Genomic DNA, 27,965 nt, shown 5'->3' on the forward strand with positions numbered 1-27,965 from the left:
CGCCAGTTTTCGTTTCGTGAATAGTGCGCCCTTGTGGATCGGCCGCGACTCACGCTGATTTGACACCTAAGTGGGCACTCGGAGCTGTGGACTTTCAACCTCACTCCCTCCCTTCGCGCGGATTGTCCAATGAGAGATTCGGACGGGGTTGGGTTTGGGGTGTTGCCCCCAGCATCAACGGCCCACCAGTCCCAAACTGCCAGAATTAAGAGGGGGCGTGTGGCGGTAGAACCCAAGGTTGCGCGGTACAGCTCATAGAATACAGAGGCAAATGGATTGTTGAGCAGTCTGGGACGATGTACATACTGCATCGGGCCCAGACAATCTCAGCTCTGCTTTCCTGTTCCCCCCAGGACAATATCCAACCAAACCAGAACAACAACGCAGAGAAATATGGCCCGGCGAAGAGTTGTCGGGTAATATTATCACCAACCCCGATCCTTTTCAAGAAAGCCCCAGAAAGGTCACTGTTGCGTTGGATGGCTACATCTTCTTTCATTACTGAGGTTCTAATCGCCCATGAAAAGGGGGAGCAACAAGCTCTAGAACCATTCTAGAAGGTCTACCCCATTTTTAAAATAATGTGGCTTGCATAGCTTCCGTCCAAGCCCGATTCTCGAAGTCTCCCCTGGATCATGTCGACATTCTTTCGTGTTGACGAAGGCTGCATATAGAAACAAACCGATCCGCGCGGCACGTCAGCGGAGCTCCTCGGTCTTTGCCAACCCAGGACTGAGTATCGCGCAGAGGCATTATAGATCCCACAAAGGTCGGTCTGTAGGACCCTAGTTGGTAAAGGTGCCGGGCAATGTATACGGCATGCGGGAGCCCGACGCTCGTGCTTCAGATCCTAGTCTGCGGCATGACGGGTCGATGCGATTGGGGTCAACAATATCCATGTTTGAGTCTGATATGGGACGATAATCGGAACCTGTCCTCGCCTTCTTTCTCGGAAGCCTTATCAGTGAGATTCCTTCGAAGTTTGCACAGCTGGGCAGGCATGCAGGGATGCACTCTGATGCGATCCTGGTCGACATCGTATATACGGAGAATAATACGGAGAATACCGAGTTTTGTCACAGTAAGATGATGGCAATCGCCCTCCTTGGCGGTTGGCGTTAATGGGCATTCCTCTTTCGAACAATATAATCCATCGGAGTTACGGCTACAGGATTGAGTTCACTAGGCTTAGTTCCCACGTTTCACCCGCGATATTGAACCATGCCCTGACTAGCCCCAAACCTTCTTCTCGTCTGCGCTCGGCAAGACTTGCCAACGACAGGCCTTCTTATGACTCCGATCCCTGTTAGTATATGCAAAACCGTTGGTCATCAGACCCGACGAGGCTTCAAGGACCCGACAGTAGGGAAACATATTCATCCGTCGACGGCCCGTTTCTTCTTCATTGGGATTAGTCACTATTGGGTAAGAGGCGACGAGTCCAGGGGAAATCCAAGGATCACCGACATACATCTTCGAGCTTTGGATCGGTAAATGGAAGAGTAGAGTTATTGTACGGGTGTATGGCCTCGGGTCTGGCACGGAGACCAATGTTTCTTGTGGGCTGGGCGGTTTTTGCCCGTTTGGATATATGAACACGTCTAGACTGTTCGGGAGAGAGCAAGTACCATTTCTCTTTTGGGCTGTAGTTCGAAATGAACCATGGCTCTCTACCCGAAGCTATTGAAACGCCTTTTGGGGTTCTTTGTTGTAAAGTCGATTCCCAACCTTGAGGCTCTGAATAATCGGGCTGATAGTGAGGATTCGCCTGGGAGAGCAATTTCTGATCTTTATGTTGGTATGAGAGAAAACAGTGATACAATTGGCAATATATTGGAGCTCCAAGCTGAAAGGTGTACATTCATAATCGATCCACATGAGCACGACATATTGAGTACTGTATGCCCAACATTTGCTTATAGACACCCCAAATTGAATAGCTATCGCTCGTGAGCAGTTCAAGTCCCAGGGAGTTGAAGAGCAGGGTTTCCTTGCAGCCAGATCATAGATGGATAGATGGACTCCCTATCGTACAAGTTTACCCTCATGGCGGAAGGAATTATTCCTTTCAAAAGCGTAATCTCGTACCTCTGGTTGCCCAAACAGGAAACCCTGTGTAGATAAGAATCTCCAAAAGGGAATCTATGCGTTTCCTGTAGATGTCTATTCATTCTCGAGCAATCCATGAGGGTTTGGGTTAATGCAGTTGAAAGTACCTACATATGTACATACACTATAAACTCACTGCCACATATATATTCGTATACGAAGACATACCGCCAAGCAGACTGAGACACCTGGGTATGCATAGACTTTCGACTCAGAGATTACCCAATATGTTTATATAAGGGGAAAGATCCGCCCAGTTAGGTACCTAATGTGCTCTCTCAACACCAACAGTACATACATAAGCGCCCAAGTACAAGCGAGTGAGAGTCCGGCCAAGGCCGAGGTCCAGCTCGCCACTGGGAGCCCGTCAGCGATCCCTTGTTCCTTGCACCTTGCGGGTCGGACATTACGAAAGTTGCAGGAACCTCCTGTGGGCGACATCATCGAGCAGGCAATCCATCGGACGAGTTTCCAGCAGGCCGAGACTCATCCTGCCGTTCGGTACCATGGCATAGCCAATCAAACTGGTAGATATGACCCTACAATTTACGGATCCAAGGCTTCGGGCCCCGAGGATCCTGATCATGACCTCCCCTTTTTTCCGCTTTGGTTTCATAGCGACCGGTGCATATGTAACGACATATGTGTCCATGCTACTGATGTAACTACATGTAGGGATCTTAGCGAGAAGAGTCGCAGTCGCATCGCCATGTACGTACTACTCCGATAACGCCTGACACGCCCATCACAAGTCCCTAGTCAGGAAGACCCTCACCCCCCTGGGACTTGGCAGTCTTCTGGGTTTTCTAAAGGCCCCCACTTACCTTGGAAAGTTCATCATAATTGAGCGAATGACAATAACTAATGTAATACTGACGCATTATCGCCAGCCTATGGCACAGGCTAGGCCTGTTGTCGGCGACCGGCGCACGACAGTTTCTCGGGTTCTCCGTTTCCAATTCTAGCCTTGAGGGGTGACCACCCCTTCGAGAAAATTCGGCGGAAGGCATCCGGCGCGGGAGCGGCTGGAAGTTGGCCCTTTTTTTTTTTTTTTTGCGCCGAGTAGGCCAATGAGTTCTCGGGGCAAGAATGAGACCTATAGCCCAGACACTGGCCATCAAGGTACCGTAGGTACGATGTGCATGGGCAGATTATCCAAGGCGCCCGCGGCATCCCCTGCATCTCAGCCCTCCACTGCCGGGATCATTCCCCCCGGGAAGTAAGGCCACGTATATGTACGCATGATGGAAGCACATGCAACATGCAGATCGATTGTGTTTACTGTAGTCTCTCCTGGCCCCTTCTACCGATAGGTGCATATCATATTAGAGTAGAGGATGAGTGCGAACCCGGATCTGGGATTGCGGAAGGGAACCATGGGCCGCAAGCTCTTCCCCAGATGCCCCTTCCCGCTACGATCCAAGGGTCGATCGTGCCGAGTGCTTAGGTCGATCGAACTTGTCGTTTTGTGCACTATGGCCAATAGATCAAGCCATGATAGCTAAGACGGGAAGTGCTTGTCTACAACTCTGAGGAACCTTCAGGTACTTACGGACTACCAAGGACATAAAGTGAAGCGAAGAATTCCTGGCTCGATTGCGCGCCGAGTCCAGACCCTCACCCGTTTGTCGGGGCGGCACAGGCAGACGGAGCAACGAATAACAGATAATAGTTGACCACAATCCTCGAAACAGCAGGTCGGATACAGAGGATAGATGTACCTATTAGGCAGGCGGATTTCTGACCTTGGGCTCTCCGTAATACATAATGAAAAATGAAACCCACCAGTGGAACCCCCCTCCTTCGGAAGTGTTGCTTTCCCAGGGCATCGGGAAGTTGGGGGGGGGCTCGACGCCCCAGTCTTTAGCGAAAGTGTAATGCGATAGCGCGCACATTATCCATGAAAGCAATGCCCAATCCTCGAGTACTCATGGTCGAAACCGTCCCCTGCAAAACAGCCCGGCGGTGAGACCCGTTTGTGCAGTAGTAGGAATCCTAGCTGCCCATGTGTACAAGCGGTGAGGAGCCAGCAGGCCAGCAGAAGACGGGCCTGGATGGTATTTATCCTCACCGACATCTGCGGCGCAAGACCGCCAGCCCTGGGATGAGAGTGGCGAGAATCCAGACCGGGCTGGCGTCGCGGGCGGAGACGGGCGGAGCGCCCCTAGGGAGTTGTCGGAACGATAGCCCCTTAGCCAAGGCCCAAGTCCCGGCTGCTGTCCATTAGTTCAGGGGCCGGCGCCGGGGAAGAAGTTCCTGAAATTCCTGCAACGGCACTGGCGTGCAGAGTGGAGCAGCACTCAAGCAGGGACGCCGCGAGTTGAAGTGATTCGCGACAGGACTGTGATCCCTTTTGCAGATCCATTATTGGGCGCGTCGAAGGTTGATAACACTTCACTTGTGACCGGCTCCCTCGCCTTTTCACTGATTGACCGCCTTTGGAATGTATAAATGGGATTTGGACCATTTTCGTGTGGGCGCCCCGTCGAAGGGATTGGGAATGGTGGATCTCTCATCCCGATCACACCAACTGGTCGAAGCAAGGAAGCTCGGAATCACCTCCATCGCTCCCCGGCGAGGGCGGTCAAGTCACCGCTCAATCATGCACCTCATCGTCATGGCGTTTGGGTCGAGAACGTTGATCTGGGTCGGTCCGCTGCATCGGGAAGTGGATCATGGATGAAGCAACAGTCTGGCCAAACCAGGACGTCGCTGACTTGTCGCAACCCGGGTTCACCGCCGACCAAGTCCTTAGCGAGGCCAAGTCGCGTCACGTCGAAGTTGAGAAGGTTCGCTGAGGCTTCGATGATCATCCGGAAGCTCCGTCGCTCCGTGAAAGAGTGGGGGGATATCGGTGGTTTCGAAGGTACAATCAAGGGGTGCGCCGGACAAAAGTACCTCTGTGGTGGAGGTGTGTTTCGAATTAGCAGATCCCTTTCATCCACGGATATATGCTTTATCATCAACGTCAGGTGCGAGGGAAAGAGGATAGTTGGTTCGAGGACAAACACAGTTCAGGATGGGAACCAATCTGCCAATTCTGACCCGTCTTGGGCTGCATCTCACGTCCCCACCGGGTGGAGGGTATCGCCAGACGCGTTTCCTAAGTAACCGCGTCAGCCCGCGTCCTAGCGGATCTTCGGGCTCCTACCTATGATGCAGTTGCCCCACGGAGGGGGGTCCAGGAATTCGCGATTGCCACGGCTTCGCAAGCCGTTGGTATCTCTTGCGGTGTACGGAGGACGTGACAACTCATGGGTTGAATCCTAAGCGTTACGAGTGGACCCCGAGAGGAGCTCTTCAGCTCGCCAAAGTGCATCCAGAATATCGAGACGACCTAGGAGCGAAGTGCAGCGCATGTAGTATTAGTTGGTACATATATAGACGGTGTACAATATTGAGTGGAGGCCGACACATGTCTATAGCTAGGCTTCTCTATTCTGGGCACATGTGTTCAACCCGAAGGAGCAAGAGCATATCTAAATCAGATGATGCTATTTAGACCCAAAGCCCCGATTCGCATTTCGTATGCAGATCACCCTGCAGTCCAGCAGGTGATGCGTCTCGAGGGCTTTTGGACAGATATAGCACAGACATGAAGGCGTGGTACATGCCTCTCTACGCAGGAAGACCAACACCCCCGCGACTCATCATGAGACAGGAGCGTGTAGAACCACCACTCAAAGACACGGAGTCCTCCGTTAGGGTACCTGCTGAACCCGTAGGAGAGCTGAGAAAGGACGGGTACTGGAGCACACGCCGAGCGTGGCACAGTCAAACCGCCACAGAGCGGGGCGCCCGACAATAAGATCGCATTTGGACCAGTCAAGCCGAGCTGGGAGGAGTGATCTGTCAATTAGAGGCGGGGGGAAGGACGGCGATGGATGCTGTGGCGCTGCCGGCAGACCCAGTTCTCCTTGAACTGACTCTTGTCTGCGATCATCATAGCAATATTAAATATCAAATATGATATTCACTTTCGCAGAGTAAGTGGGTGTGCAAGTCGATCGATCCACACCACGCGCGACGGGGCGCGGCAGGGCAGGATTCAAGGGATCGGGTCTTGTACGCAAGTACTTTCTTATAGCAGTGTATAGATATAGTGACTTGCTGGATAGATAGGATGGAGAGACTCAATCGCTCTATCAGAACCCGGGATTCCTGGGAAATTACAGCCCATCCCTGTCTCATTCCCAACCCACCCGATTGCCCGTGTCTTACTCGGAACTGTGCAACCAACGATCCCCGATCAACCCGCGCAACGAGAAATCGATACGCGTGCCGATCAGGGAGGGGGGTTCTTTTTGACAGAGAGGGGCACTTCGGAGGGAACCATGGTTGCGACCGAACGGTCGAGAACGATAAGACAATGCGATAGGCGAGGGTCTATACATGACGATTCCGACAAGTACTTTGGGAGAGACGAGGATGGTCAAATCGTAGAGTACTTTAGTGTACAGGCAGTATGCCCTAACTTGAGTCGCTGTCGAAGTGCCACGATCCAAGGCACTAACTCGCCTCACATGCCACACCCATTTTCACATTTCCCTTTCCTCCCTGCCATCGACAAAGGCTCGAGATCCCATTTAGCCCTGAGCGAGGGGTCTCTCCTGCCCAGGTGGTCCACTGGCAGCCCTCGCAGCGGACAGCGGCGTTATTCCCACTTCTCGACGATCCTTTCTTGCTTCTTTGTCTTTCCTCTCCTTGATATTGCTTTTTCCGTCTGAAATTTTTTATAGATTTGTCTATTTTCTTTTCTTCTCTATCAAATGGAGGGGCAAACACCCCTCTACACGATATACCGTAGGTCTCTCTAAGTCTGTACGTATCTAATCTCGGCCCCTCCTTAGGTGAAAGCAATCGGCTGAACCAAGTCGATGGGTTTCAAAGGAAGCCAAAGGGAAACCATGTGGGCACACTCTGTTTTTTCGATCGGGACGAATCTAACTGCATTAAATATTACGTGTCGATTGTGTATGGTAAAAAGGGGGGGCAGAGGCCAGTGGGAGAGCAAATGGTGGCAATAGGAAGGTGGGGTGCGTGGCCGGAAAGGGGGCTGGGAACATCGCGCAATTCCTCGCTGGTGATTCACCCGTTGCTTCCCCTCCAGGCCCGCTTCCGCCCCTCAGCGCGCCTCACGCGTAGGAAACGCTGCTTGGGCCCACGTCCCTCCTCCCCTCCCTTCTTCTTCTCAAGCCTCCCCTCCCCCCCCCCCGAAAGCCCGTTTTCTAAATTCCTCTTTTCTCCTCATCCACACTTCTTCTTTCTTCCCCCCCCTCTTCCCCCTCCCTCCTCCCCTCCCACCTTCAACACTTCTTTTAATCCCACCATCTAGCGGTGCTTAACGCTCATCCGCCTTCCTTTCGAGTTCTTTTGATATTTTCCCTTTGAGTCCGCCTGTGGCTGGACGCCCACTTTCCCCTCGAGACCCTTTGTTTCCCGATCCCCCCACCCGAGGAATGATCAGACATCCCAACGAACTTCTGTCGTCGACACGCCTACAGAACCGGTGCGAGCTCACTCAGGGGACGATACCGCCGACTTCGACTCCGTTCTTCGCCTGAGACGATTCGGTTCATATACGTCACAGATGGCTCCCTCGGCTCCCGGGACAGCCAGCAACTCGCCGGCGAAGAAGACATCCGCCCCCGAGAAGAAATACAAGTGCCAATTTTGCAACCGCGCGTTCAGCCGCAGTGAACACCGCAGCAGACATGAACGTTCCCGTATGTGCAAATCCATCTTTTCCGGGGCCACCCGTTCTTCCGAGCTAACACATCTCACAGACACGAAAGAGCGACCCTTCAAATGCCTAAAATGTCGGAGTACTTTTGTTCGTCGAGATCTTCTCCTCCGCCATGACCGAACTGTGCACGCCAAAGATGGCGGAATCCCCCTGGTTGCGGAGGGGCGCAGACGTGGTGGAGGGGTCCAGAAGTCCTCCTCTGCTCCGTCCAAGCCTTCGATTACCATCGATCCGGCGACGCTGGAGCAGATCGAAGCGAGCAGTGACGGTATGGTCGACCTTGAAACTGCAGCCATGTTGATGACAGACTTCCAACATAAGGCTGCAGCCGCGGCGACCGGTCAGGTCTCAGAGCGTTCCGAATCGCTTTCCCCCGGACGTGGTTCCTTCGAACCCTATCTCTCCGGCAATGCCACCCTGCCGCAGATGCCTTGGGATACACTCGTATCCCCAGCGGAAACTGGCTCGATGCCCACCCTCGTCGATCGCCATGGCCCCGTCGGAGACGTGCTCTTGTCTAACTCGCTTCCCATGTCTGGCAACTCGACTCCCAACGCGCTGTCACCATATCCTTCCATGACTGGCCCCGTCAGTCCCGTCAACTACCGCCGTTCACCCGGACCCAGTCAAGCTTTGACCCTTCCCAAGGCCCCTCAAATCGTTGATGACATGGAGCGCAATTTGGTTGTGGAGCGCGTGCAGGGTGCAGATACCCTGGGTGCGCTGCCTGACACCTTCCAGATGCCCTCGACGGCTGCTTTGAACCGGTACCTGTCCACCTATTTCAATCTGTACCACCCTCATCTGCCGTTCCTCCACCAGCAGTCCTTCAACCCTGCCTCGGCTTCACCGCCACTGTTGCTTGCCGTTCTGTCCATCGGTGCCTTGTACACTTTCGAGCGTGAACATGCTTTCATGCTGCACGTTGGCTCCAAGGTGCTGGTCAACCAGTTCCTCCAACACAAGGAGAACTTCGACTCGCGCAAGTGCCCCCTGTGGTTGATGCAAAGCACTCTGCTGAACATGGTTTTCGAAAGCTGGAGCGGCGACCCCAAGGGTCTTGAATGGACTTGCTCGATCAAGAGTCTCTTGGCCAACATGGTCGCTGGCAACCGGTACCAGCTCAAAGTTCGAACTGAGGCCCGCCAAGGCATCCAGCCATCCCGCGAGGAGTGGATCGAAGATGAATCGTGCCGCCGTACATACTTCGCTGTGTATATCTTCTTCGGTATGCTGACGTTGACCTTCAACCACACCCCTGCTGTGAGCTTCGACGAGTTCGACAACCTCGAGCTTCCGTCGTCCGAGTCACTCTGGAACCTGGATGCCTCCGACGATGAGAACTGGGCCCGCCATGCCGGCTCTAGCACTCTCACCGTTCGTGAGGCTCATGACTATTTGTTCCAGGGCGAGCAGACCCGCTACAGCGCCTTCGCGACGCGGGTTCTGATCAACGCTCTCTTCCTGCAAGTATGGAACCACAAGCGCAGCTTTGAGGCCTTGCAGGACGTGGTCACTGAGTACAAGCTCCGTCTTGCTCTCGAAACATGGGAGACCTCCCTGGAGGTGTGTGAGCCTGAAACAATTGTCGTCCCGCTCAGCACCCCTCAGAAAGGCCACCCCTTGATCTTCAACTCAATGGCTGTCTACCGTAACACTCGTGCCCGCCTGGAAGTTGACCTCAAGTCCATCCAGGAGGCCATGCGCTACCACTCCTCCTACGAGGTAGCAGCCGCTATGACTGTTGCCCGTGAGAAGGTCAAGCGCTCGCAGGAGATGAACAAGGTTGTTCAGCAATGTTTCGAGTGCATTGAGATTGCTGCAATTCAAGGCATCAACTGGGTTGCCAAGACCTCCGCTACCAACTGGAGCGTTGAGCACCCCCTTTGTGGTCTCGATCTGATGGTCATTTTGAGCCTCTGGCTCTATCGCCTGGAACACGACGACGAGCCCGCGACTGAGGCGGAACTGGCCATCTACAACAAAGTGCGGAATCTGTTTGATGATGATGCTATCGATGCATTTGGAAAACTCAGCTCCACTGTGGCCCGTGTATGGGGTAACATCCTGGACGGCGTGGTTGTCTGGGGGTGAGTCTAATCCCTGTTCTCTGGCCTCTTGCTTCATTTACTAATCCGCATATAGAATCACCAAGTTGATGGGCGAGTCATTCAAGCTGCACTCCCAGGCCCTGGTCGGCTACGAGGATTCTTTGCGTGTCGCAAAGGATCAGCCGATCCATGCGGTGCCGACCAAATCGCTTGCCAGCATCGGCACCGCTTATTAATTCGCCATTTTTCTTGACTTTTATCTAACGTTCATTCTGTCATTTTCGGGCCTTTCTTACTCTCCTTTCTGGACGCTTTCATTGGGACACATGGGAAATCAGGAATGGACACGCCACGGGGCAGGGTGTTTTGGGCTATGGGAATACTTCGCCGCAAGCTGCCTTCTGTTGGTGGTTCCTGACCTTCTCGTTATTACTGGGTTGCATCTTTCTTATTACCCTGATCTTTCGTGCACCAGGGAGTCCGGTGTGGTGTTATCTGCTTTATCCCCTCTTCGACACCCGGCTGGTCCTGTGTGTTCTCGCACTCGATGGAGTTTTATCATTTTTTTTCTTTTTACTTTAGCCCCTAATTTGTGCCCCCAGTCCATCCGCCTTTTTTTGTGATTTCTTGATACCTTTTGCCACTTACTCTGCTTTTCATGATTTGCGCGTTACTTTCCGTCTGATTCTTGTGGCCGGGCATGATATCTCGGTCGCTGTATTTGATGTTATTTGCATGTCCATTTTCTCCCCGCCTACGCAACTGATTTTCTGTTGTCTCCGCTCAGCATTGTTCTGCATTTGGCTTCCTGCACATTTTTTTTTTATTTGATGCCTTTGATTTCCACTGTACTATACGTAATCGACGAATACATTACTTTGGCGGGGACCTTGGAGTGCTATTACACGTAGAATTGCCCGAACCTTGAAATCATCCAAGTAGTTAATGCAAGTGCTTGGGCGAGGGATCCAAGTCCTCGAATATGTGCTCGCTTCTATTTCCCAATTGCCACGAACAACCGATCCCCGATATCCCCAACCCCGGGTACAATCATGCCTTTGTCATTTATCTGCCCATCCACGCCTCCCACCCACACCTCCACTCCTTCCTCCCAACACCCAGCAGCCCGCTTGACCCCCTCCTCAGACGCGAGCACGCTCAACATGATGACCCGCTGCACACCCCACTCCCGCAGCAACTGTATCGCCGCCTCGGCCGTGGCCCCCGTTGCAATGACGGGGTCGAGCAGGACGGCGAGTGTCGCCGCGGCCGTGTTGGCGCTTGGATCGAGCGACGCGGGCGAGGCCGGCGACAGCTCCGATCGATGGAAGGGGAGGTTGTTGTAGTACTCGACAGGCTGGAGGGTGATGCGTTCGCGGAAGAGGCCCAGGTGGTAGATTGGGACGGCGGTGGGGAGGAGGTCGTTCAGAGCTATTGTGACAGATGTTCGTTAGCTGGTACCTTGTCCCTGGTTGTTTGGTCTGCTGCGTCGACTAGGTGGTATGGATATAGGTAGAGGGAGATGCAACAGCGGCCTAAGTGTAGCATATTTGCACGGCTATCCGAGAACAGAGGACAAGATGCAGGAAGCAGGAAACGAATCATCGCCACCAACCCTCGACCATTCCCAGTCCAGACCGGAGGATCGGCACCAGCGCCAGGTCTGCCGGGTCGATGCCCTTGGTCTCGTATTCAACGCCGAGCGGAGTGCGGTCCTGGTGCGATGGTTCAGTTCCTCGTGGATACTACTCGGCCATCGGGGTTCTCTGCAGTCTTCCTTGTGACTTACCGTGCCTGTTTTTACGAGCTTGAGTCCATTTGCAAAGGCTTCGACGCCCAGGATCGAGGCGATCTCCCGCACCAGCGCTCTTGTCTCGCGCGGGGTGGTGGATTGCGAGCGGAGCTGGGGGAGTTTGGCTTGGAGGCAGGGGTGGGTGGAGATGTGGACGTTAGAAGGGAGAGACATGGTTGACGAGCGTGAGATTGCGGAAAATAGGAACGAGAGAGCAGAGGATACAGGATGTCGTGGGAGGGGAGGGAAGAGCGGTGTTCTTATCTGCAGTGCTACCTGGCCTACAGGACCAAGGAACGCAGGTCGGTTTTGCTGTCCCTGCGCTGCTTGTCACCCCGCAATGGGCTACCATGCTACCCATGATCACTGCCCGTTAACTAGCATGGGTGTGTATGAGTATTTTCTTGCAGTGGATGGGAGTAGACTGACGTGTAGATCACATCCTATGTACGATCTCAGATCTAAATCGACCTACAGGCGTGGCAGGGCCAACTTTTTCAGGCTAGGAGACAACCTGATGAGCCCTAGAATCCTTTAACGTTTGAAAGAATCACATGTTGAGGCTTGATGGTCCTGTTGCACAGACCCAGACTCTTGGATTCGGCTAACCTGCTGGTACGGTACTATGTCAAAGCCATATAATTTTATTCATCTTTGCCATCCTTCTTTCCGAGTAATGGGATAGTGAAGGCGAAGGGAGCGGCTCTCGGCTTCATCTTGGGTGGAATCAACCAACAAAGCCTAATACGCGTCTGCAGCTTTGTTGGGGCTCGGTCTAAGCATTTCTCTGGTAGGAGGAGGTTGCTGTGATGTTGACGACGCTCACTTCATCAGAGCTGTTCCACCAAGCTAAGTATAAGTGGATCAACCCGATATCGAGGTCCACTCTCCAGTATGGACTGGGGGGACAGTGGTTCTCGAAGAATGACCCTGGTGATTCTCATCAAAGATCGAGCCCATTGGGGGGAGGCGGATTGACTTGCAGTGACTACGTGGGGTTTTCGATTGATAGCTAACTGTACATCAGAGAAAAGAAACATCTAGTAACTTTCTTTCAAGTGCGGGCTCAATCATTCGAGACTCGGAATTAGGGCAGAACATCAGAATACTACTTCATATAATATCAGTGGAAAGAACACAGCAAAGTCCAATCTTTATTCAACCCATTTAGTCTACCCGTATCACCCGCATTATTCACCCTCTTTCCCTCAACAGCATTTTCATGGCATGCTCATGATCACCCTCTAGGAATCCTCATCCACTTCATATACCACTCATCAAAATAAGGATATCCCTGTTCTTCCAGTCTCCCTCTTAACCGTCTCCGCCATTCATGATCTTCGACACCGGGGACCGGTGGATAAAAGTTGTGCCCAGGAGAAACAGAAGGCTTGGTTGAAATCCAAAATCGAGGGTAAAATCCAGCCGACTCCCAGTCGATGATAGCTGAGATTTTCTGGTCCAAAATCATGATGTTGCCCGGTCCTAGGTCGGGATGATAGAGGTAGAACTCCTCGCCAATATCGGGGTTTGTGTCAAGTTCAGCTCGACAAAAGTATTTCTTGCAATCAGAGACTGTCAAAGGCTCCAAAGTTTGCTCGCCCGAATGAGCAAGATACGGTTCCAGAACGGAGCCTCCTTGGACATTTTGAAGGAGTGGTGACGTTACAGAGGCCAAGATATCGCACAGGTGGACCACTTCATTCAGGATGGAATCTTGCTGGTTCGCAGAGAGAGTTTGCCACGCGTCCCTCAGCGTCACCCCTGGTACTCGTTTGAGTACCAAGAATGACTGGTCTTTATCCATCCAGGTATAGATCACCTCAGGAACCGGTACCTGGGGGGCATGTTTTCGGACAAATTCGATAGCGTCACTCTCGGAGCTAGTTTCGAAGTCCCACTTCTTCACTTTGCAGAACGCGTCGTTTCCAATAGCCCAGACTGCCGACAAGGTGCCCCCTTCATGGATCAGACGGCAATCATTGGATGATGGGGCGGGAATGCTGGGTGGCTGTTCAGAAGACGCCGTCTGCAACATGTACCACGAGTCGCCGTCCTTCCAGGTGGCAAGACTCGACTGCTCCGGCTCGGTGATCTTCTTACATTCTACTTTGGAACCAAGACGCCAGAGGAGTGGTGAAACTTGAACGACGGCCTCTTTAATGGGTGCTGGGGCTGGCATTGTCGAAGGAGAAACGAAGTCGTTTTTGTGTACTCTGACTGGAGAATAAAGAGATTGTGCTGTTGCAACCAAATAGAAAGGTGGGGCATGGCAGGGGTTAAATATTCGGAGCCAAGCAGCCTCATGGATACACCGCTTCTCCTGAAACCATCACGTATAAACACCCAGCGGGGAAGTTGCCTGTACAACTTGCCTTTCCGATCCAGATGGGATGAGGCTCTGGGCGACCTTGGCAGGAGGCCCACTTCCAACTCTCTGATTTTCTCTCGAAATCTGCATCAGAAGATGCTGTGGTTAATGTAATAAGACACGGACCGTTATTTCCGCAGCGCCTTGGCAAACTGCCACAGGATGCTAAGATGCTAAGAGCCAACCAACACTTCGACCAAGGTGCATCGTCAAAATCGGCCCGCGTAAAAGCCGGTGAGGTGCCAGCCAACAATCTCATATAGTCCAGCGGTCTGTCTCGGGCTGAACTATTCACGCTGGAATGGAAGTTCATCAGATATTCACCAGATCCCCCTTATTCATTTCAACGATTCTTTGCAGACAACAGTCCCCGCATTAAGTCGTTATCCTAAACAAAAATTAGTCACCATCTTCGTGGTTACACAATGGATAACGTACAGGGAAACAAGCCCCTCCTCGTTCTCAATCTTAGCTTCCCTTTTTGCCGCAGAAAGGGCATATTTGACCGGTAGGAGTGATGCCGTCTTTGCAATACGCGCAATAATCTGCCATGGTATCGGTCTCTAGCAGGATGATCGGGATAGAGTTGTTGGTTTAGAGATGCACAGAAGAATAGTCAACAATAAAAAACACCTACCTTGGAATACTTTATGTGAAATCACGTCTTGGGTCGGGCATGAACAGTAAGGTGAGTGACGAACAAGAGGTACCCAACCTTGGAAGTAGCACCGAGATAAGAACCCAGTTTATCCGTCATATGACGGACGGCTTCCGGAGAAAGGCTTTTGCGCTACTATAATGCCCCTCTTACCTAGATCTTTGATCACACCAATTCGCGCGTTCGTGCATCCTTCGCTTATGGTGTTCCTGCTACGCAATGACCTACCTTGGCCCTTTGCCTCCTTCATCCTTCGAAGAAACTTGTATTTCGACAACCGTCACTGCGGAGGATGCGCAAAGATTCTTTGAACAGAATGGAATAGTCTATGCGCCAGATGCAGAAATTGGAAAGCTTGTGGCGACATTAGGCAGCGAAGCTGTTCACAGGAAAGTACATATGGGACGCTTTCCCATACGTGACTCTGTACGTGCAACAATCAACGTGATCTGTACTACACCAGGGCTGACATATCCAAGCGCCTTCAAATGATCCTCAGACCTTTCGTCGAATCGTTTTGTTTTGCGCTTGGCCCTGATCCTAAATCCTTTTATGCATCGACAATAACAAACAGCTCAGATAACCGCGTCATTGTTTACATGTGGGGCAAAGGCACACACTGCGAGTTCTCCGAGGGGTCCCATGTCGGCGAGCTTAAGGGAGTACCGGCATCGAATGGTTTAGTCCAGGTTCCATATTCCTGGCTAAAAAAGAGGAGCTTGCCAGATAGGACGATTAAACTTGCGGATGGCGGCATGTAAGATACGCTCCTTCTCCTTCTCTTTTCCTCCTAGCTTACTCACATAATTCAAGTATGGTTGCGCACCCTCGGTTGTGTTTTCAAATAATAGAGGGCCACGCAATTGGTTGGGGATGCCAAAAAGACATCGCAAGAGAGCGACAGCTAATTGACACCGACAACCCTGGCAGATATCACCAGCAGGCTACTGGTAAGCTACCAGATTGAGAATTTGTGCTCTAGACAGAGGCATTGAAGTGATATTGTTTAGTGGAATTGCGTGCTAGGCATGATGAACAGGGAGGGCGCCTAGAAAGAACTCGAAAACCCTATTTTCGGCGTTGTTTCAGTCGTATGTTATAACTCAAGGGAATAATTTAAATAAGGGCCGACGATCCAGACTGGCATATAATAACAATGACGCTCGGTGGGTGCAAAATAGTAGTGCTGGACGTGGGCGGTGAGGCGCCGGCTCGCCCGTCCAGTTACCGGAATTTCGGCGTCGATTTCGCGCGTCCTCGGATTCTATAAGTAGCTTTTTCTCTTCTACCCAACACGCGCCATCCCCGCGAGGAGGTCGAGATGTCCGGGAGTGACCTCGAGAAGAATAATGACCTCCCATTGACCGAAACTGCCGCCCCACAGCCTGTCGAACCAGTCTCGTCGCAGCGCCAGCAATGGCACGCAGCCGAAACGCCCTTGACCGAAGAAGCGCCACTACCAGCAGCAACCACTCCTGCTGTGCCCGAAGCTAAAGACAAACCATTCTCTCAACATGCGACAGGCCTCTACACGGTGTCCTACCTTATCTTCTTCGCAATCCTGGGCACACTCGCGCGCCTCGGTCTTCAGGCGCTCACCTTTTATACCGGCGCGCCCGTCGTCACAGGCGTGCTATGGGCCAACGTGGGAGGCAGTCTAGTCATGGGCTTCCTAATCGAAGACAAGAACCTCTTCCGCGAGGAGTGGGGGACCCCCCCTCCAGCGCCCAAAAATCATGAAGAAGCAACCGACCACGCGAAGAAACACAAGGCCGTCAAGAAGACCATCCCCCTCTACATCGGGCTGACAACGGGTTTCTGTGGGTGCTTTACGTCCTTCTCCTCGTTCATGCGCGACGTCTTCCTCGCGCTGGCCAACGCGCTGCCCGACCCGTCCCTCCCCGCTGGAACGGCTATCGCCTCCCGTAACGGCGGGTACAGCTTCATGGCGCTGGTAGCCGTGCTCCTGCTCACGGTATCGCTGAGTCTCTCGGCGTTAATTTTCGGTGCACATCTCGCGCTTGCGCTTACCCGGGTCACACCCACTGTCCCCTTTGCGCTGACACGCCGCGTGCTGGACCGTGTTGTCGTCGTGCTGGGATGGGGCTGCTGGCTCGGCGCCGTCTTCTTGGCTATCTGGCCGCCGGATCGGCATGATGGGCCAGATACGTGGCGCGGGCGTGCGGTCTTTGCATTGGTGTTTGCGCCGCTGGGCTGTCTGCTCCGGTTTTATGTCTCGCTTTATCTCAATAGCCGGATTCCTTCGTTCCCGCTTGGTACCTTTGCGGTGAATATGATCGGCACTGCGGTTGAGGCAATGTGCTATGACTTGCAGCATGTCTCTGGCCTCGGCGCTGTTGTCCCTGCTGCGCTGACCGGATGCCAGGTCTTGCAGGGAGTTATGGACGGCTTTTGTGGGAGCTTGACGACGATTAGCACGTGGGTTGCGGAGTTGAATGGCGTCTCACGGCGGCGGCATGCGTATGTGTACGGCGTAAGCAGCATGGGTGTTGGACTTGCGCTGATGGTTGTAATTATGGGATCGCTACTGTGGACGCGAGGGTTTAAAGACCCAGTGTGTGGATGATATCGGTTCTTGAATACCCTACTACATTGGGTGATAGACATAATATAACTGCAGAACCAACAAATCACCTTGCAGATATGATCCATAGCTCAAAGCATGATTAGCTCCGGGGTAATTCAACATGGCACCCCCAGCCCATCAGTTTCCCATCCCGACATCCACATCCATCCCATCCTATCCCATCTTCAAATCACTCCCGTTCCACCCACCCCCATACTTACAAAGGATCAGCCCGCGGCCCCTTCCTCAGACCCTGACTCTTCCCAGAACTCGGCCCCATCATCACAAACTCCCCGCCGCCCACCAGAACCCGATCCTCCATCCCATGCACCGGCAGCTCTGCCCGATCCTCTGGCATCGCATACCGATCCAGCATCTTCTCGTGCACGGGGCCAGCCGCCGCCCCACCTGCAGAGACGGTCGCCGTGGCGCCGAGCTGCGCGCGCATCTCGAGGCCGGGCGCGGTGCGGCTGTGGAAGGCTTTGCGATGGGCGAGGTCTTGCGCGAGGTGGCGGCGTTGGACGGCTGTCACCATGCTGTTAATATGTGATCTGGTCGGACATGACACGGTCACCCGGGACCGAGGGGTCCTCGATGTAGAAATATAGAAATGAAGGGTTGGAGTGAAGGGTCGTGAACAGTTCATAGAAATGCGGTTGCAGAAAGGAGTAAAGTAATAGAATAACAAGATGAAACAGTCTGGACGGGGAACAATCATGCTGAATGGGCCGATGGATATGCCATTGCAGAGATGGAAGAAACAGAAACGAGCACGTACCCCGCCATATCCACGAGTACACGCCCATCGTCAAGAAAAAGGCGCCGACGAAAGCAATCATGATGCCGATCTCGATGGGAACCGAAGTCACGGGCGTGTAGGGCGCGAAATTATTGCCCGGATCGGCCATGGTGGGCAATCTGTCGTCAAGAAATCCCAGGAATTCAGTAAGAGTCGGTTTCTGGCTGTTTCCTTATCTTCGCAGGCCAGACCTGACAGGTGTAGATGTCGAGGGAGGTGGAAAGCGTGGCGTGCAGCCTTGGGGGTTGCCGGGGGTTGCCGGGGGTTGCGACTGGGGTCTTTTGCGTGTTGATGGCTGCTCTCCCCAATACTAACCGTGAATTCTAGTGCTGATGTTGTAAAGGAATGGGATCGAAAAGGAAATGATGCTGAAGGGAATGATAGAGGGCGTGGTCGGGTAAAGGGGGCGACTCGGTCTAAACAAAGAAAACCCCAGCCTAAAAGCAAACAAAGAAGGTCCAGTTCGAATAGTATGTCATGGATGCTTTATGTACACACACGCGCATACACAGATGAAATCGGGTGTTAGCTATACAAGCCTCCCACAGGTATCATGTACAACATGCAGCTTCTATACTCCCACGGCCCAAGGCGGGAATGCAACGGGGCTCAAATGATCAAAGACGAATGCCCATGTCCCGACCGTGGCGCAGGAAAATGGATGCAATGAAGAGAATAACAAAAAGATGTCGCTGAGAATCGCCAGAGAAATAAAAAGATTAAGGTAACCAGGGTAATTGGCCGGATCAAATGTCGATGGAGAAAGTTTCAGGTATCGAGGGGCGCGTATTCACGTGTCGCGTCGAGAAGGAATCAAGGAAGAGGGGATCGGAGAAGAGAAGAGTGGTAGAAGAAGAATATAAAGGTCGCGTCCAGAACACAAAGGCCCAGACTACCCTAGCATCACCGCCGCCAGAGCCGTGCAGGTGAGGCCGATGGCCATCCCGATCCACGGTGTCTGGCCGAGAGAGCCCTCGCTGCGCGCCTGGAGGACGTGCCGCGCACCCATCTGGCTGGTTGTCACTTCGTTCGGATCAGCGATGGGAATGAGCTGTTCCCGCGGGGCTATTTCCGGTATTGACGCAGCTGGAGAACGGCGCGCAAGGTCGGGAGTGAGGTCGTGGGTGCGTGGTTGGGGCTCGGCGAGGACAGCCGGCGCGAGGGCAACCAGGAGAAGAGCCGGCCTCATGGTGACTCTGACCGGATGAAAAGAATGTCACACGTTGGCGGAGAGTTGCTGCTATCCTGGGGCGAGGAACACAAGCAACGCCAAGAGAGCGGGTCGGTGGTGATGGGGTTCTGGAGTTGGCGAGGCAACAGGACGTGGGTGGGTGTTGAATGACGTCTCGGTCGCAAAGATGATCCAACTCAGGCGTCCTGCTGGCCTTGGGTATATGTATCTATACTTGGATAACCTCGCATCACACAATTGAATGTTGGCGTGGTGTGGTCCGAGGGGGCTCTGTGCTTGGAATTGTCGAATAGGGGGCGGTGGGGCCAAGGATAACCGCAACAACCTCTTTCTCTCCCAATAACCTCGTAGACGTTCCGTGTACTTGACAAGCAGAGAAAACTCGACACGGGTTGGGAGAGAGAAGAAACACGCCGGGCAGGAAGAAGGAAAAGGAGTCGAGAGATGAAGCCGATCCATGCGGGTCCTTCATTGGGCGAGCCACGGGTCTGGCGCAGCGCAAGGAAAAGCAAAACCAAGGCCTTCAGGGACTTCAGGTGGGGGCGACTTGGGGACGTGCGCTGATTGGCCCCATCGTGCCGTCTTTAACCACGGAAACTGCCATCTGACTGGCTAGGTTCCTGTTTGGCCCCCTGAATGGGCGAAGGGGCAAACGGGGTCCAGCCAGTGGCCATCTTGTCAAAGCAATTCTGCATGCTGATGCTGATCATGACTTCGATTACTGATATACAACATTACAATAGTGGGATTCAAACGGACCCCAATCCTGCCATGGTCAGATGTATGTCATAGTCATCCAAGGCACCTCGATCATATCATAATTAGTCAACTAGTAGTTGACTAGGTCAACTTGCATATCCACGTCATAGAGTACCCAGCCTTCTCAGTAGAGTCTGCTGCATCCTCGCATCAAATGCCTTCAGATTGCTCGTTCCTCTCGACGCAGGAGATAAATCAGCTGGTTGTATAGGTGAGTCACAATCGATAACCCCGCTAACGACCAACTGGGAGGAGTCAATTAGTTCTATAAGTGCAGATCATCGCAATAAAGTTGGAATGGACTGCGGCATGCTCTTGAGATATCTCGCGGGAAAACTGGCAAAAGAAGCACTGGATTACGTATTTCTTGCTCTATAGTTTGACTCCGTCACAACAGCATTGTGTCGTTGAGACTGCAAATGGTAAATCTGCTGCCGAGTCAGTTCTTCAAAATGTTCAACTGTGTTTGCAAGTCGACGCTTGGCCAAAATACTAGAAAGTATGTTGGAGAACTAAACCAGGCGGCTCATATTTCGGTGAATACCCAGTTGTGATCGTCTTTGTTTGGATCGCCAATGAATGGGAAGTCCGACTTTGAAAGCTCGAGCAGAGTCTCCACTATGCCGTGGTTAGATCTCTTAAAGGCGGTTTGGGGAATGCTACGATTCAAAGTATGGCTTTCCTGCGTTGGAGCTTAAGGTGAGCAACTATGTACTAAACTGCGGGTGGCCATCGGCACTGGCAGTATTGTGGGCAAGGTACTGTATGATGGCCACCTCATCCTCGACTTTCTAGTTGCACGCAAGAGCCCGGCCAATGGCTGTTGATCGGACCACCTAGCAAGTGACACGCACGTTGATCTCAAGATATGTCACTGTGCAGATGTTTTGGCAAAGGACAGGAAGAGGACATAAAACACTGCCTCATAGAACTGCTTTTGGGCCTTTTTGCCAACCAGTGCTTTCGTGGTCTAGTTGGTCATGACGTCGGTCTCATATCTTCGATCATATGATGATCCTGGTAACAGGATTGCAATCCGAAGGTCTCCAGTTCGAACCTGGACGAGAGCAAACTTTTTTACATTTCTTTTTTCTTTTCTTAGATTTTCTCTCATTTATTATATCTGTCTTTTTATACCTCTCCTCAAGTCTTACATATTCTTACATGAATGGCGATCATATTTATTGGAGTTGCGACCTGGGTTATTTTTACCCAAAATCGGAGGCCCGGACGATCGATTAATTATATCTTTGAACTCAACGTTGAACCTTTCCCTTCCTCAATGTATCCAAGAAAGAAACTGGGCTGCATGGTATCATCGCTAACGGGGAAAGAGAAAAATACAGTAAGCCAGCCATGGCGAAATAAATGTCCTGATGTCAACTATTTACCACGTACATACACCTCAACCCAAACCGAAGTACCGGGACCAACCAGATTAAAACGCCTCACCAAGTAAAATACCCCTGAGATAAAATAAGATACTAACGTAAAGGCTACCAATCACCTACAAACAACATTCCTCATATTGCAACGGAGAATTCTGAACTTGAAAACATTGTAGCACAGGTGGCGTTGTATAGTTCCTCCCCCCCGCCAGAGCGGCACGGCTCAGACCCCCTCACGCAACCGTAGGCAGCATTGGAGATGGACAAGGCAACCACCGGCTTCTCGAGACTTCGAGTGCTGTCCTTTTCATTCCACAGTAGCATGTGTCTCACGATGGCAAATCACCAGGCAGTGGTCGGTGAGCACACAATGCAAGCGCAAGGCAAAAAAAAATTCGGCTCTCCGCCTTATCAGCCTCGTTCGGACCCGGCTGGGGGGCATGACTTCACCACCACCTGGTCCAGCTGCCCCTCCAGAGATCCATGACTCTCCTGCCATCGCCGCTCGCTCAGTCCACCTTGGGCGAGAAAGCCGCATTCTACTTGGACCACGTCACCGACCACACCGCCGACTTCTTCGTTTCCCTCCGCCCTCGATTGGAGCCGTTTCTCACATACCTATCGGCCGCGCCCTTCCGCTCTGTTGCGCGGGCGCTGCCATTCGACGCCGACGAGCGAACAACCGCCCTCTGCGCGGCTATCCTCGTCTGTGTCTTGACCGTTGCCGCGATGAGTTGGGGTAACTCCTTTTCCAACATCTGGCGCCGCTCGCCGGCTTTCCCTTCCCCCCCGCAGGTCAGCGACGCCGACTTCAGTTATATCACCCCGGACGACATTGTCGACCCGCCATCCAATGCCTCGCGCTACAGTGGCCAATACAATGCCGCCGACGCGGACGAGACCGAGCCGGATATCATCTGCCTCCGACACCGCGGGACCATCTACCCGTTACACTTCCCTGCATACGCCATCGATGATGGAGTCCTGACTGTGGGTGCGCTCCGCCAAGAAGCTGCGGCGAAGATGGGTGCTGGCAACCCGAACCAAGTCCGGTTACTGTACAAGGGGACGCTTCTGAAGGACGATCACCGGACGTGCAAAGCGGAAGGGCTCAAGCAGCACTCCGAGGTGCTGTGCGTGGTCTCTGAAGTGCCCAACACGCCGAGCGACCTTTCCGACTCGAATGACTCTCTGGTCCAACGCCCTGGCTCTTCGTCGTCGCGTGTGGATGGAGAAGAAGCCGAGCCCGGAGTGTCTGCCCCTCCAGATAAACCCAAGAAAAAGAACAACAACAAGAAAAAGATCAGGGAGAAGAAGAAGGCGGCTGCGCAGGAGTCCATGCTGGGAACACCCCCCTCGGCCGTCCCATCACGGCCGACCTCGACCGGCTCGTCCAACTTGCCACCTCCGGCGCCCAATCTGAAGACTCTTCCGAATGCACTGGAGCAGGTGACGGCGCTGACAGGCTACCTCCAGCAGGTGCTGATTCCCCTGTGCAATGAATATGTGGCCGATCCGCCGGCCGAACTTCGGAAGCGGGAGTTTGAATACAAGAAACTGAGCGAAACCATTTTAGCGCAGGTCATGCTTAACGCGGATGGGATCGAGCCCAATGGCGACGTGGGTATCCGCAATGCGCGCAAGGCGCTCATCAAGGAAGCCCAAGCCACCTTGAACCGGCTCGACTCGATCGAGAGGCAATAGATCGGCGATCTGATCTGATTCATCTGACCCGGGGACCTGTGCCCTGTGCATATACCTTTTTTTTATTCCTTCTACTGCGGGGAAATGGCATTTCTCTTACACATAGACTATCGATTTGACATATTTTTATTTGAGACGTGGAGTGCCCGGGGGTCTGGACCGTGGGACCTGTCAACCGGACGCGGGTGCATAGAATCTGTACGGTATAGCAAATTGGCTTTATGAGGAGTCTACCGCTCAGGCCGTTGCGGGACTTTGACGGGCTGTCGCATCTATAGTCTTCAAATGGGGGAAGGCGATGAGGATGTTTGAAGTAACGAACATCGACATCTTCAGGTATATTAAAGAGTCGAGGGAAGGAGAGTTTAGTGGGAATCTTGTCAGGATCAGGATCAGCAGGTCTCAGGGGGAAAAAGAACGCATGGCCTAGATCGACCGCTCGTGAGCATGACGAAGGCAAGTCATGCAGAATTTGACCGACTGAGATAATTCTATGCAGAGGGTGGTAAATCACCTCGCAGGACGTCACGGCCGGCAGTTAGGGGAGTGGAGAGGAAATATAGGAGGCGACGCGACTATGAGACCGTAGTACTACTATGCATCCTAGTAGCTCAAGAACACCCCGGTCTAGCCTTTCGAGGCGCGTGCTATTCCCAGTTGGGCCCAGCCTCGTTAGTTCGAACGTTCTCCCCGTTTTCCTCGTCGTGCTCGTCGCTCTCCTCTCCCAAGAACTCTTTCGCTCCTTGGGATCGTGTGCCCAGTTCGGTCTTTTGGTCCTTTCGTTTTCTCCCGCGCTCTTTTCATCTCCACTTTTCCCTCTGACTAGCCTCCCACGATCTTCTCCCCCTCCAAACCTACACCTCCCCTCCCCTCGTGGCGCCCTGAGACTCGGCTGCACGAACGCCCATTGATTTGCCGGGCTGCAGTTCTTGTCTTCATCCACCGTCTCTACTCCCTCACAGACCCGCCCTCTCCGGCCCGACAAAGTCACGGATTGCCCGGTCTTCTCCCACGGAACCGACTCGCACCGTCTCCTCTCTCGCCCGTGGATCGCGCCGGGGAGAACCAGGCACCATTCACGAACTGCACCGTGCTGAATACACCGAAAACTGCACGCTGCGGCAAGACGCTCCTGGGGACGACTCCACCCCCTGCAGTTGTATTTACAATTTACTGCTTTTGGCGCCTCCCCACTGCGACGTGCGGGACCCCCTTACCACTTGCCAGTGCGAAAAAAATAGTCAGCCCGCGACCCCCGAGTTCCCCATTCCCGCTTCTGCCACTCCTGGTTCGTGACGGGCTTTGCCTACCGACTGGGATGGCTTAATCGAGTCTCAACACCCCTCAAGAGCGGACCTGGACCTTTGTGATCTTCGTTTGCTTTCGCCATAAACGGGTTCCAGCTGGCCTGGCCTTATTCCTGTGAATCCTTCCATCAACACCCTTGGAATGGCGGGCGTGGCCACGGCGTACTCGACAGATGCCCTGAGCTCATCGGGAGGCGTGGAGGGCTCGCAATGGGAGTTCTCCGTGCCGATCGGTAACGAGGTAAGTTTCTCTTGCTCGACGTGCACGTGCGTTGACGTGGACAGCACGGGGAGGATAGAAGGCGAAAGATAATGAAGAAAAAATCGGTTGCTGATCGGCCTTTTTCTGCCAGGAAACCCAGCATTCCTCGAAACCACGAAACTCCCACGATTCAAGCTCCGTCCGTGCGAGGTCCACGCGGCAGCGTAACTCCAATGGCTCCCGCAGCTCGTCAGTTTCTCGGAATGTTCACACCCACGATTCTCCGTACCTGTCCTCGACCCGGGGCCGACGCGATCACAGCGTGAACCGCCATGGAAATGAGATGGGAAGCTCCCGAGATGCGGCAGGGTACGACCAACCCTTCCGTAAAGACGCCGAGGAGGATCAGGATGAATCCCAAGCGTACCCAAAGCAGCAAGTCACCAGCGAGAATTGGATCCACAGAGATAAGCTTGCCAAAATCGAGAGCGAGGAACTGCATCAGGCTGCCATACTCTTTCAACGTCGGATGAGAGGTGAGAGCAAATCGAGCGTGGGACGCGAAAAGAGCCACGATTCCCAGCCAAGTGGTGTCACGTCTGCAGTAGCAACCTCGCCCAATGCAGAGCGCTCTGAGCCCTGGCCCGAGTTGCGCGAGGAGTCTCAAAAGGATGATAACCCAATCAATAGCGAGGATGACGAGCGAAAGCATTGGGACCTTCGCCGACCAGAGGAGATTGCTGCTGATGAAGCAGCCGCCAGCTTCTACAGCCACCCTGGTCTCCGCAAGAGCTCTTCTCGGATACCAATCTCGACGGCGAGCCCCGTGCCTATTATGCCAGGCCGCGAGTCGCGCGGACCTCGGAGTCGGGCCACCACCGATGAATTCGATGATGAACAGGACACCCGGGGCCGGAGAGCCAGCGAGCCTACTGCAGGAGAAGTCGAGCCCACTGCTCCTTCACCGGAAAGTCGGCCAGCTAGTCGCGGCTTAAGCACCACCCCGAATACCCCAGCTAAAAAGACGCCCGCCAAGCCCACGGGTTCGGCCGCACGAAAGACATCTGCACCTCCCACAAACCGAAAGACCTCGACGCCGAGATCGCGTGCGGTTTCCAGCAACAATACACAGCGACCGACGACTCGAGGCAACGAAAGCCGCCCTACCACCGCCGTCAATCGGCCAGAAGGTGATCCCCCATGGCTCGCTACAATGTATAAGCCGGATCCTCGCCTTCCGCCAGAGCAGCAGATGCTTCCCACTCTAGCGAAGAAAATGCAACAAGAACAGTGGGAGAAGGAGGGCCGTACGCCCACCACCTACGATCGTGATTTCGCTCCTCTAGCTGTCCACCCGAATGACATACCTTCAATTCCCGCGAAGGCACAAGATCCCGTTGAGGAACCCCCGCAGGTCGAAGAGCCACCAAAAGCCAAGACTCCGGATCCGGTCCCACGGCCGAACACGAGCACTGGGTACAGCACGATGCCGAAGGTGCAGGACACGCCCGCCATGGGACTGACACCCAACCCCAATTGGACTCCACCGGTGGTGACCGCCCAGGAGAAGCCGGAGAAGGAGAAGGGTTGTGGATGCTGTATTGTGATGTGATGGATGCATTTTGTTCTCTTCCCCTCCTTTCTGTTTTTCTCTTCCACCGTTCGCCTTCTACTAAACACATCCCTCGCAACCTGTTATCTTGCTCCGATATACCTTTGATGCTTGCACACACACACATCTTCCTTGTGACTTTTTTTTTCGCTTCTTTGTTTATTCTTCGCTATTTTTTGCCATCGCGTCTCCAGCAGGATTTGTTCAGTCGGGTCAATTTTTCAAGTCACCGGAGATATCTCGTCGGTCTGAGCCAGAATTTCTTTTAATTCGGTTTTCTTCCCATTGGAGCATGGTGTCTGTTCCATGCATCCGCTCTTTCACCTTGACAATTCCTATTCCTTTGTCCCGGGGCCATTGTTCCCGAACTCTTGGTCGCCATGACCCAAAGACAAAAGCAGAGCGCGCTTTGCGGTTCTTATCGGCCTGTCATGGTGTATATTCTGTCTGATTTTACTCCCCTCCCAGATGCCATGCTTCTCGACCATATCCCCTCTCCTTCTGGTTTCATCCTTTATCTGGGCTTTCCTCCTGACATTTTGCTGCCACTTTTGCCTTATTCCCAAGCCTCCTGCTAGCGTTTGCCTTTATTTCCTTACCATTCTCCTCTTTGTTCCGTCCATTGGCTCAAGCCGAGCATGGCGAGCACTGCATTTATAGCCAAGCTATGGACTAAAACCTATCAACGAATACCAGACCATTGTTGCCCCTGGTAGATGTAGGGTATGCTGTGGTAGTTTCTAGCATCATCTGAGCCGATTGCGTGCTAGACCTGTCCATCAGTGATGATTAATGATCCGGGATGGTGCAATAGGCAGTCCTGCATCAAGTCCAAGTTTACCTAGGCAATCATCATAATCAAGGTCACTGCGGCCTCGGCCTGGTGCGCTGACAAAGCACTACCATCACATGACATCATCGCGATGGCCGCAATCCCGTGATTCTTGATCATCCATTCGACCAACCGCAATTCAACCCCCGATTTCCGAACTCTCCTTGAACCATATAAAAGAGACCGTGTCACACCCGGTTTCTTTCTCTCCCACTGCCCAAAATTTCGTTCATCTTCAAGCGCCTCTTCGGCTCCTTCGCCGCTCCCTCCCCCGTCGCCATGTCCGCCGCAAAGACCAAGGCTCAGACCATCATCAACGACAACGGCGTCGTCGTCTTCTCCAAGTCCTACTGCCCCTACTGCAAGGCCAGCAAGGAACTGCTGAAAAACCTGGGTGCGAAATACACCGTCCTCGAGCTGAACGAGATTGGTATGTGATTTGTTCCTTTTTTTACCTCTATTTCTTTTTTTTATTCCCTCCTCTCTCCTCATTGCGCCTGCGGGGACGACACAAGCGTGAGGGATTCACCTGGATTGTGGAAATCAACCCCGCTCTGTCGCCATCACTGCTGCCCTGCGCCACGCTCCACATGCATCTAAGCCATTTCCGTGGTCGATTGGATTCGATTTGCTCCGCTAACGCTCGCTCGAAACATCCGCAGACGACGGCTCCGCCATCCAGACTGCCCTTGAGGAAATCTCCAACCAGCGCACCGTGCCCAACATCTTCATCGGCCAGAAGCACATCGGCGGTAACTCGGAGCTGCAGGCCAAGAAGAGCGAGCTCCCTGCTCTGCTCAAGGAGGTTGGTGCGCTGTGAAGACGAGGAAATGTACTCCGGATAGACACCGCAGTG

At 53.2% G+C, this 27,965-nt stretch overlaps 9 protein-coding genes across 9 annotated transcripts; 5 read left to right on the forward strand and 4 right to left on the reverse strand.

Annotated features, from left to right (window-relative positions):
• Positions 1 to 7,699: 7,699 nt before the first annotated feature.
• N7459_004875 (C2H2-type zinc finger protein) lies at positions 7,700 to 10,142 on the forward strand (the record flags this gene model as incomplete). The annotated part of the gene is made up of 3 exons (XM_056944059.1): positions 7,700 to 7,835; positions 7,896 to 9,945; positions 10,001 to 10,142. 3 exons carry the CDS (start codon positions 7,700 to 7,702, stop codon positions 10,140 to 10,142), a joined length of 2,328 nt encoding a protein of 775 aa, XP_056800942.1.
• Positions 10,143 to 10,900: 758 nt separating this feature from the next.
• N7459_004876 (uracil phosphoribosyltransferase) lies at positions 10,901 to 11,872 on the reverse strand (the record flags this gene model as incomplete). Its single annotated transcript, XM_056944060.1, has 3 exons — positions 10,901 to 11,337; positions 11,522 to 11,621; positions 11,696 to 11,872. 3 exons carry the CDS (start codon positions 11,870 to 11,872, stop codon positions 10,901 to 10,903), a joined length of 714 nt encoding a protein of 237 aa, XP_056800943.1.
• A 1,063-nt stretch (positions 11,873 to 12,935) lies between these two features.
• Positions 12,936 to 13,880, reverse strand: N7459_004877 (aminoglycoside phosphotransferase family protein; the record flags this gene model as incomplete). Its single annotated transcript, XM_056944061.1, has 1 exon — positions 12,936 to 13,880. One exon carries the CDS (start codon positions 13,878 to 13,880, stop codon positions 12,936 to 12,938), a length of 945 nt encoding a protein of 314 aa, XP_056800944.1.
• Positions 13,881 to 16,048: 2,168 nt separating this feature from the next.
• Positions 16,049 to 17,314, forward strand: N7459_004878 (FluC/FEX family fluoride channel; the record flags this gene model as incomplete). Its single annotated transcript, XM_056944062.1, has 1 exon — positions 16,049 to 17,314. The coding sequence occupies one exon, from the start codon at positions 16,049 to 16,051 to the stop codon at positions 17,312 to 17,314; it is 1,266 nt and encodes a 421-aa protein (XP_056800945.1).
• Positions 17,315 to 17,531: 217 nt separating this feature from the next.
• Positions 17,532 to 18,222, reverse strand: N7459_004879 (uncharacterized protein; the record flags this gene model as incomplete). The annotated part of the gene is made up of 2 exons (XM_056944063.1): positions 17,532 to 17,839; positions 18,093 to 18,222. 2 exons carry the CDS (start codon positions 18,220 to 18,222, stop codon positions 17,532 to 17,534), a joined length of 438 nt encoding a protein of 145 aa, XP_056800946.1.
• A 783-nt stretch (positions 18,223 to 19,005) lies between these two features.
• On the reverse strand, positions 19,006 to 19,302 carry N7459_004880 (uncharacterized protein; the record flags this gene model as incomplete). The annotated part of the gene is made up of 1 exon (XM_056944064.1): positions 19,006 to 19,302. One exon carries the CDS (start codon positions 19,300 to 19,302, stop codon positions 19,006 to 19,008), a length of 297 nt encoding a protein of 98 aa, XP_056800947.1.
• Positions 19,303 to 21,935: 2,633 nt separating this feature from the next.
• Positions 21,936 to 23,156, forward strand: N7459_004881 (BAG family molecular chaperone regulator; the record flags this gene model as incomplete). Its single annotated transcript, XM_056944065.1, has 1 exon — positions 21,936 to 23,156. The coding sequence occupies one exon, from the start codon at positions 21,936 to 21,938 to the stop codon at positions 23,154 to 23,156; it is 1,221 nt and encodes a 406-aa protein (XP_056800948.1).
• A 1,449-nt stretch (positions 23,157 to 24,605) lies between these two features.
• Positions 24,606 to 26,277, forward strand: N7459_004882 (uncharacterized protein; the record flags this gene model as incomplete). The annotated part of the gene is made up of 2 exons (XM_056944066.1): positions 24,606 to 24,704; positions 24,817 to 26,277. 2 exons carry the CDS (start codon positions 24,606 to 24,608, stop codon positions 26,275 to 26,277), a joined length of 1,560 nt encoding a protein of 519 aa, XP_056800949.1.
• Positions 26,278 to 27,388: 1,111 nt separating this feature from the next.
• Positions 27,389 to 27,929, forward strand: N7459_004883 (glutaredoxin; the record flags this gene model as incomplete). The annotated part of the gene is made up of 2 exons (XM_056944067.1): positions 27,389 to 27,539; positions 27,772 to 27,929. The coding sequence occupies 2 exons, from the start codon at positions 27,389 to 27,391 to the stop codon at positions 27,927 to 27,929; spliced, it is 309 nt and encodes a 102-aa protein (XP_056800950.1).
• Between the last annotated feature and the right edge of the window lie 36 nt (positions 27,930 to 27,965).

The sequence above is a fragment of the Penicillium hispanicum genome (genome assembly GCF_028827665.1).
Source record: "Penicillium hispanicum strain IBT 35686 chromosome Unknown utg000004l_segment0_segment0, whole genome shotgun sequence".
Classification (NCBI taxonomy): domain Eukaryota; kingdom Fungi; phylum Ascomycota; class Eurotiomycetes; order Eurotiales; family Aspergillaceae; genus Penicillium; species Penicillium hispanicum.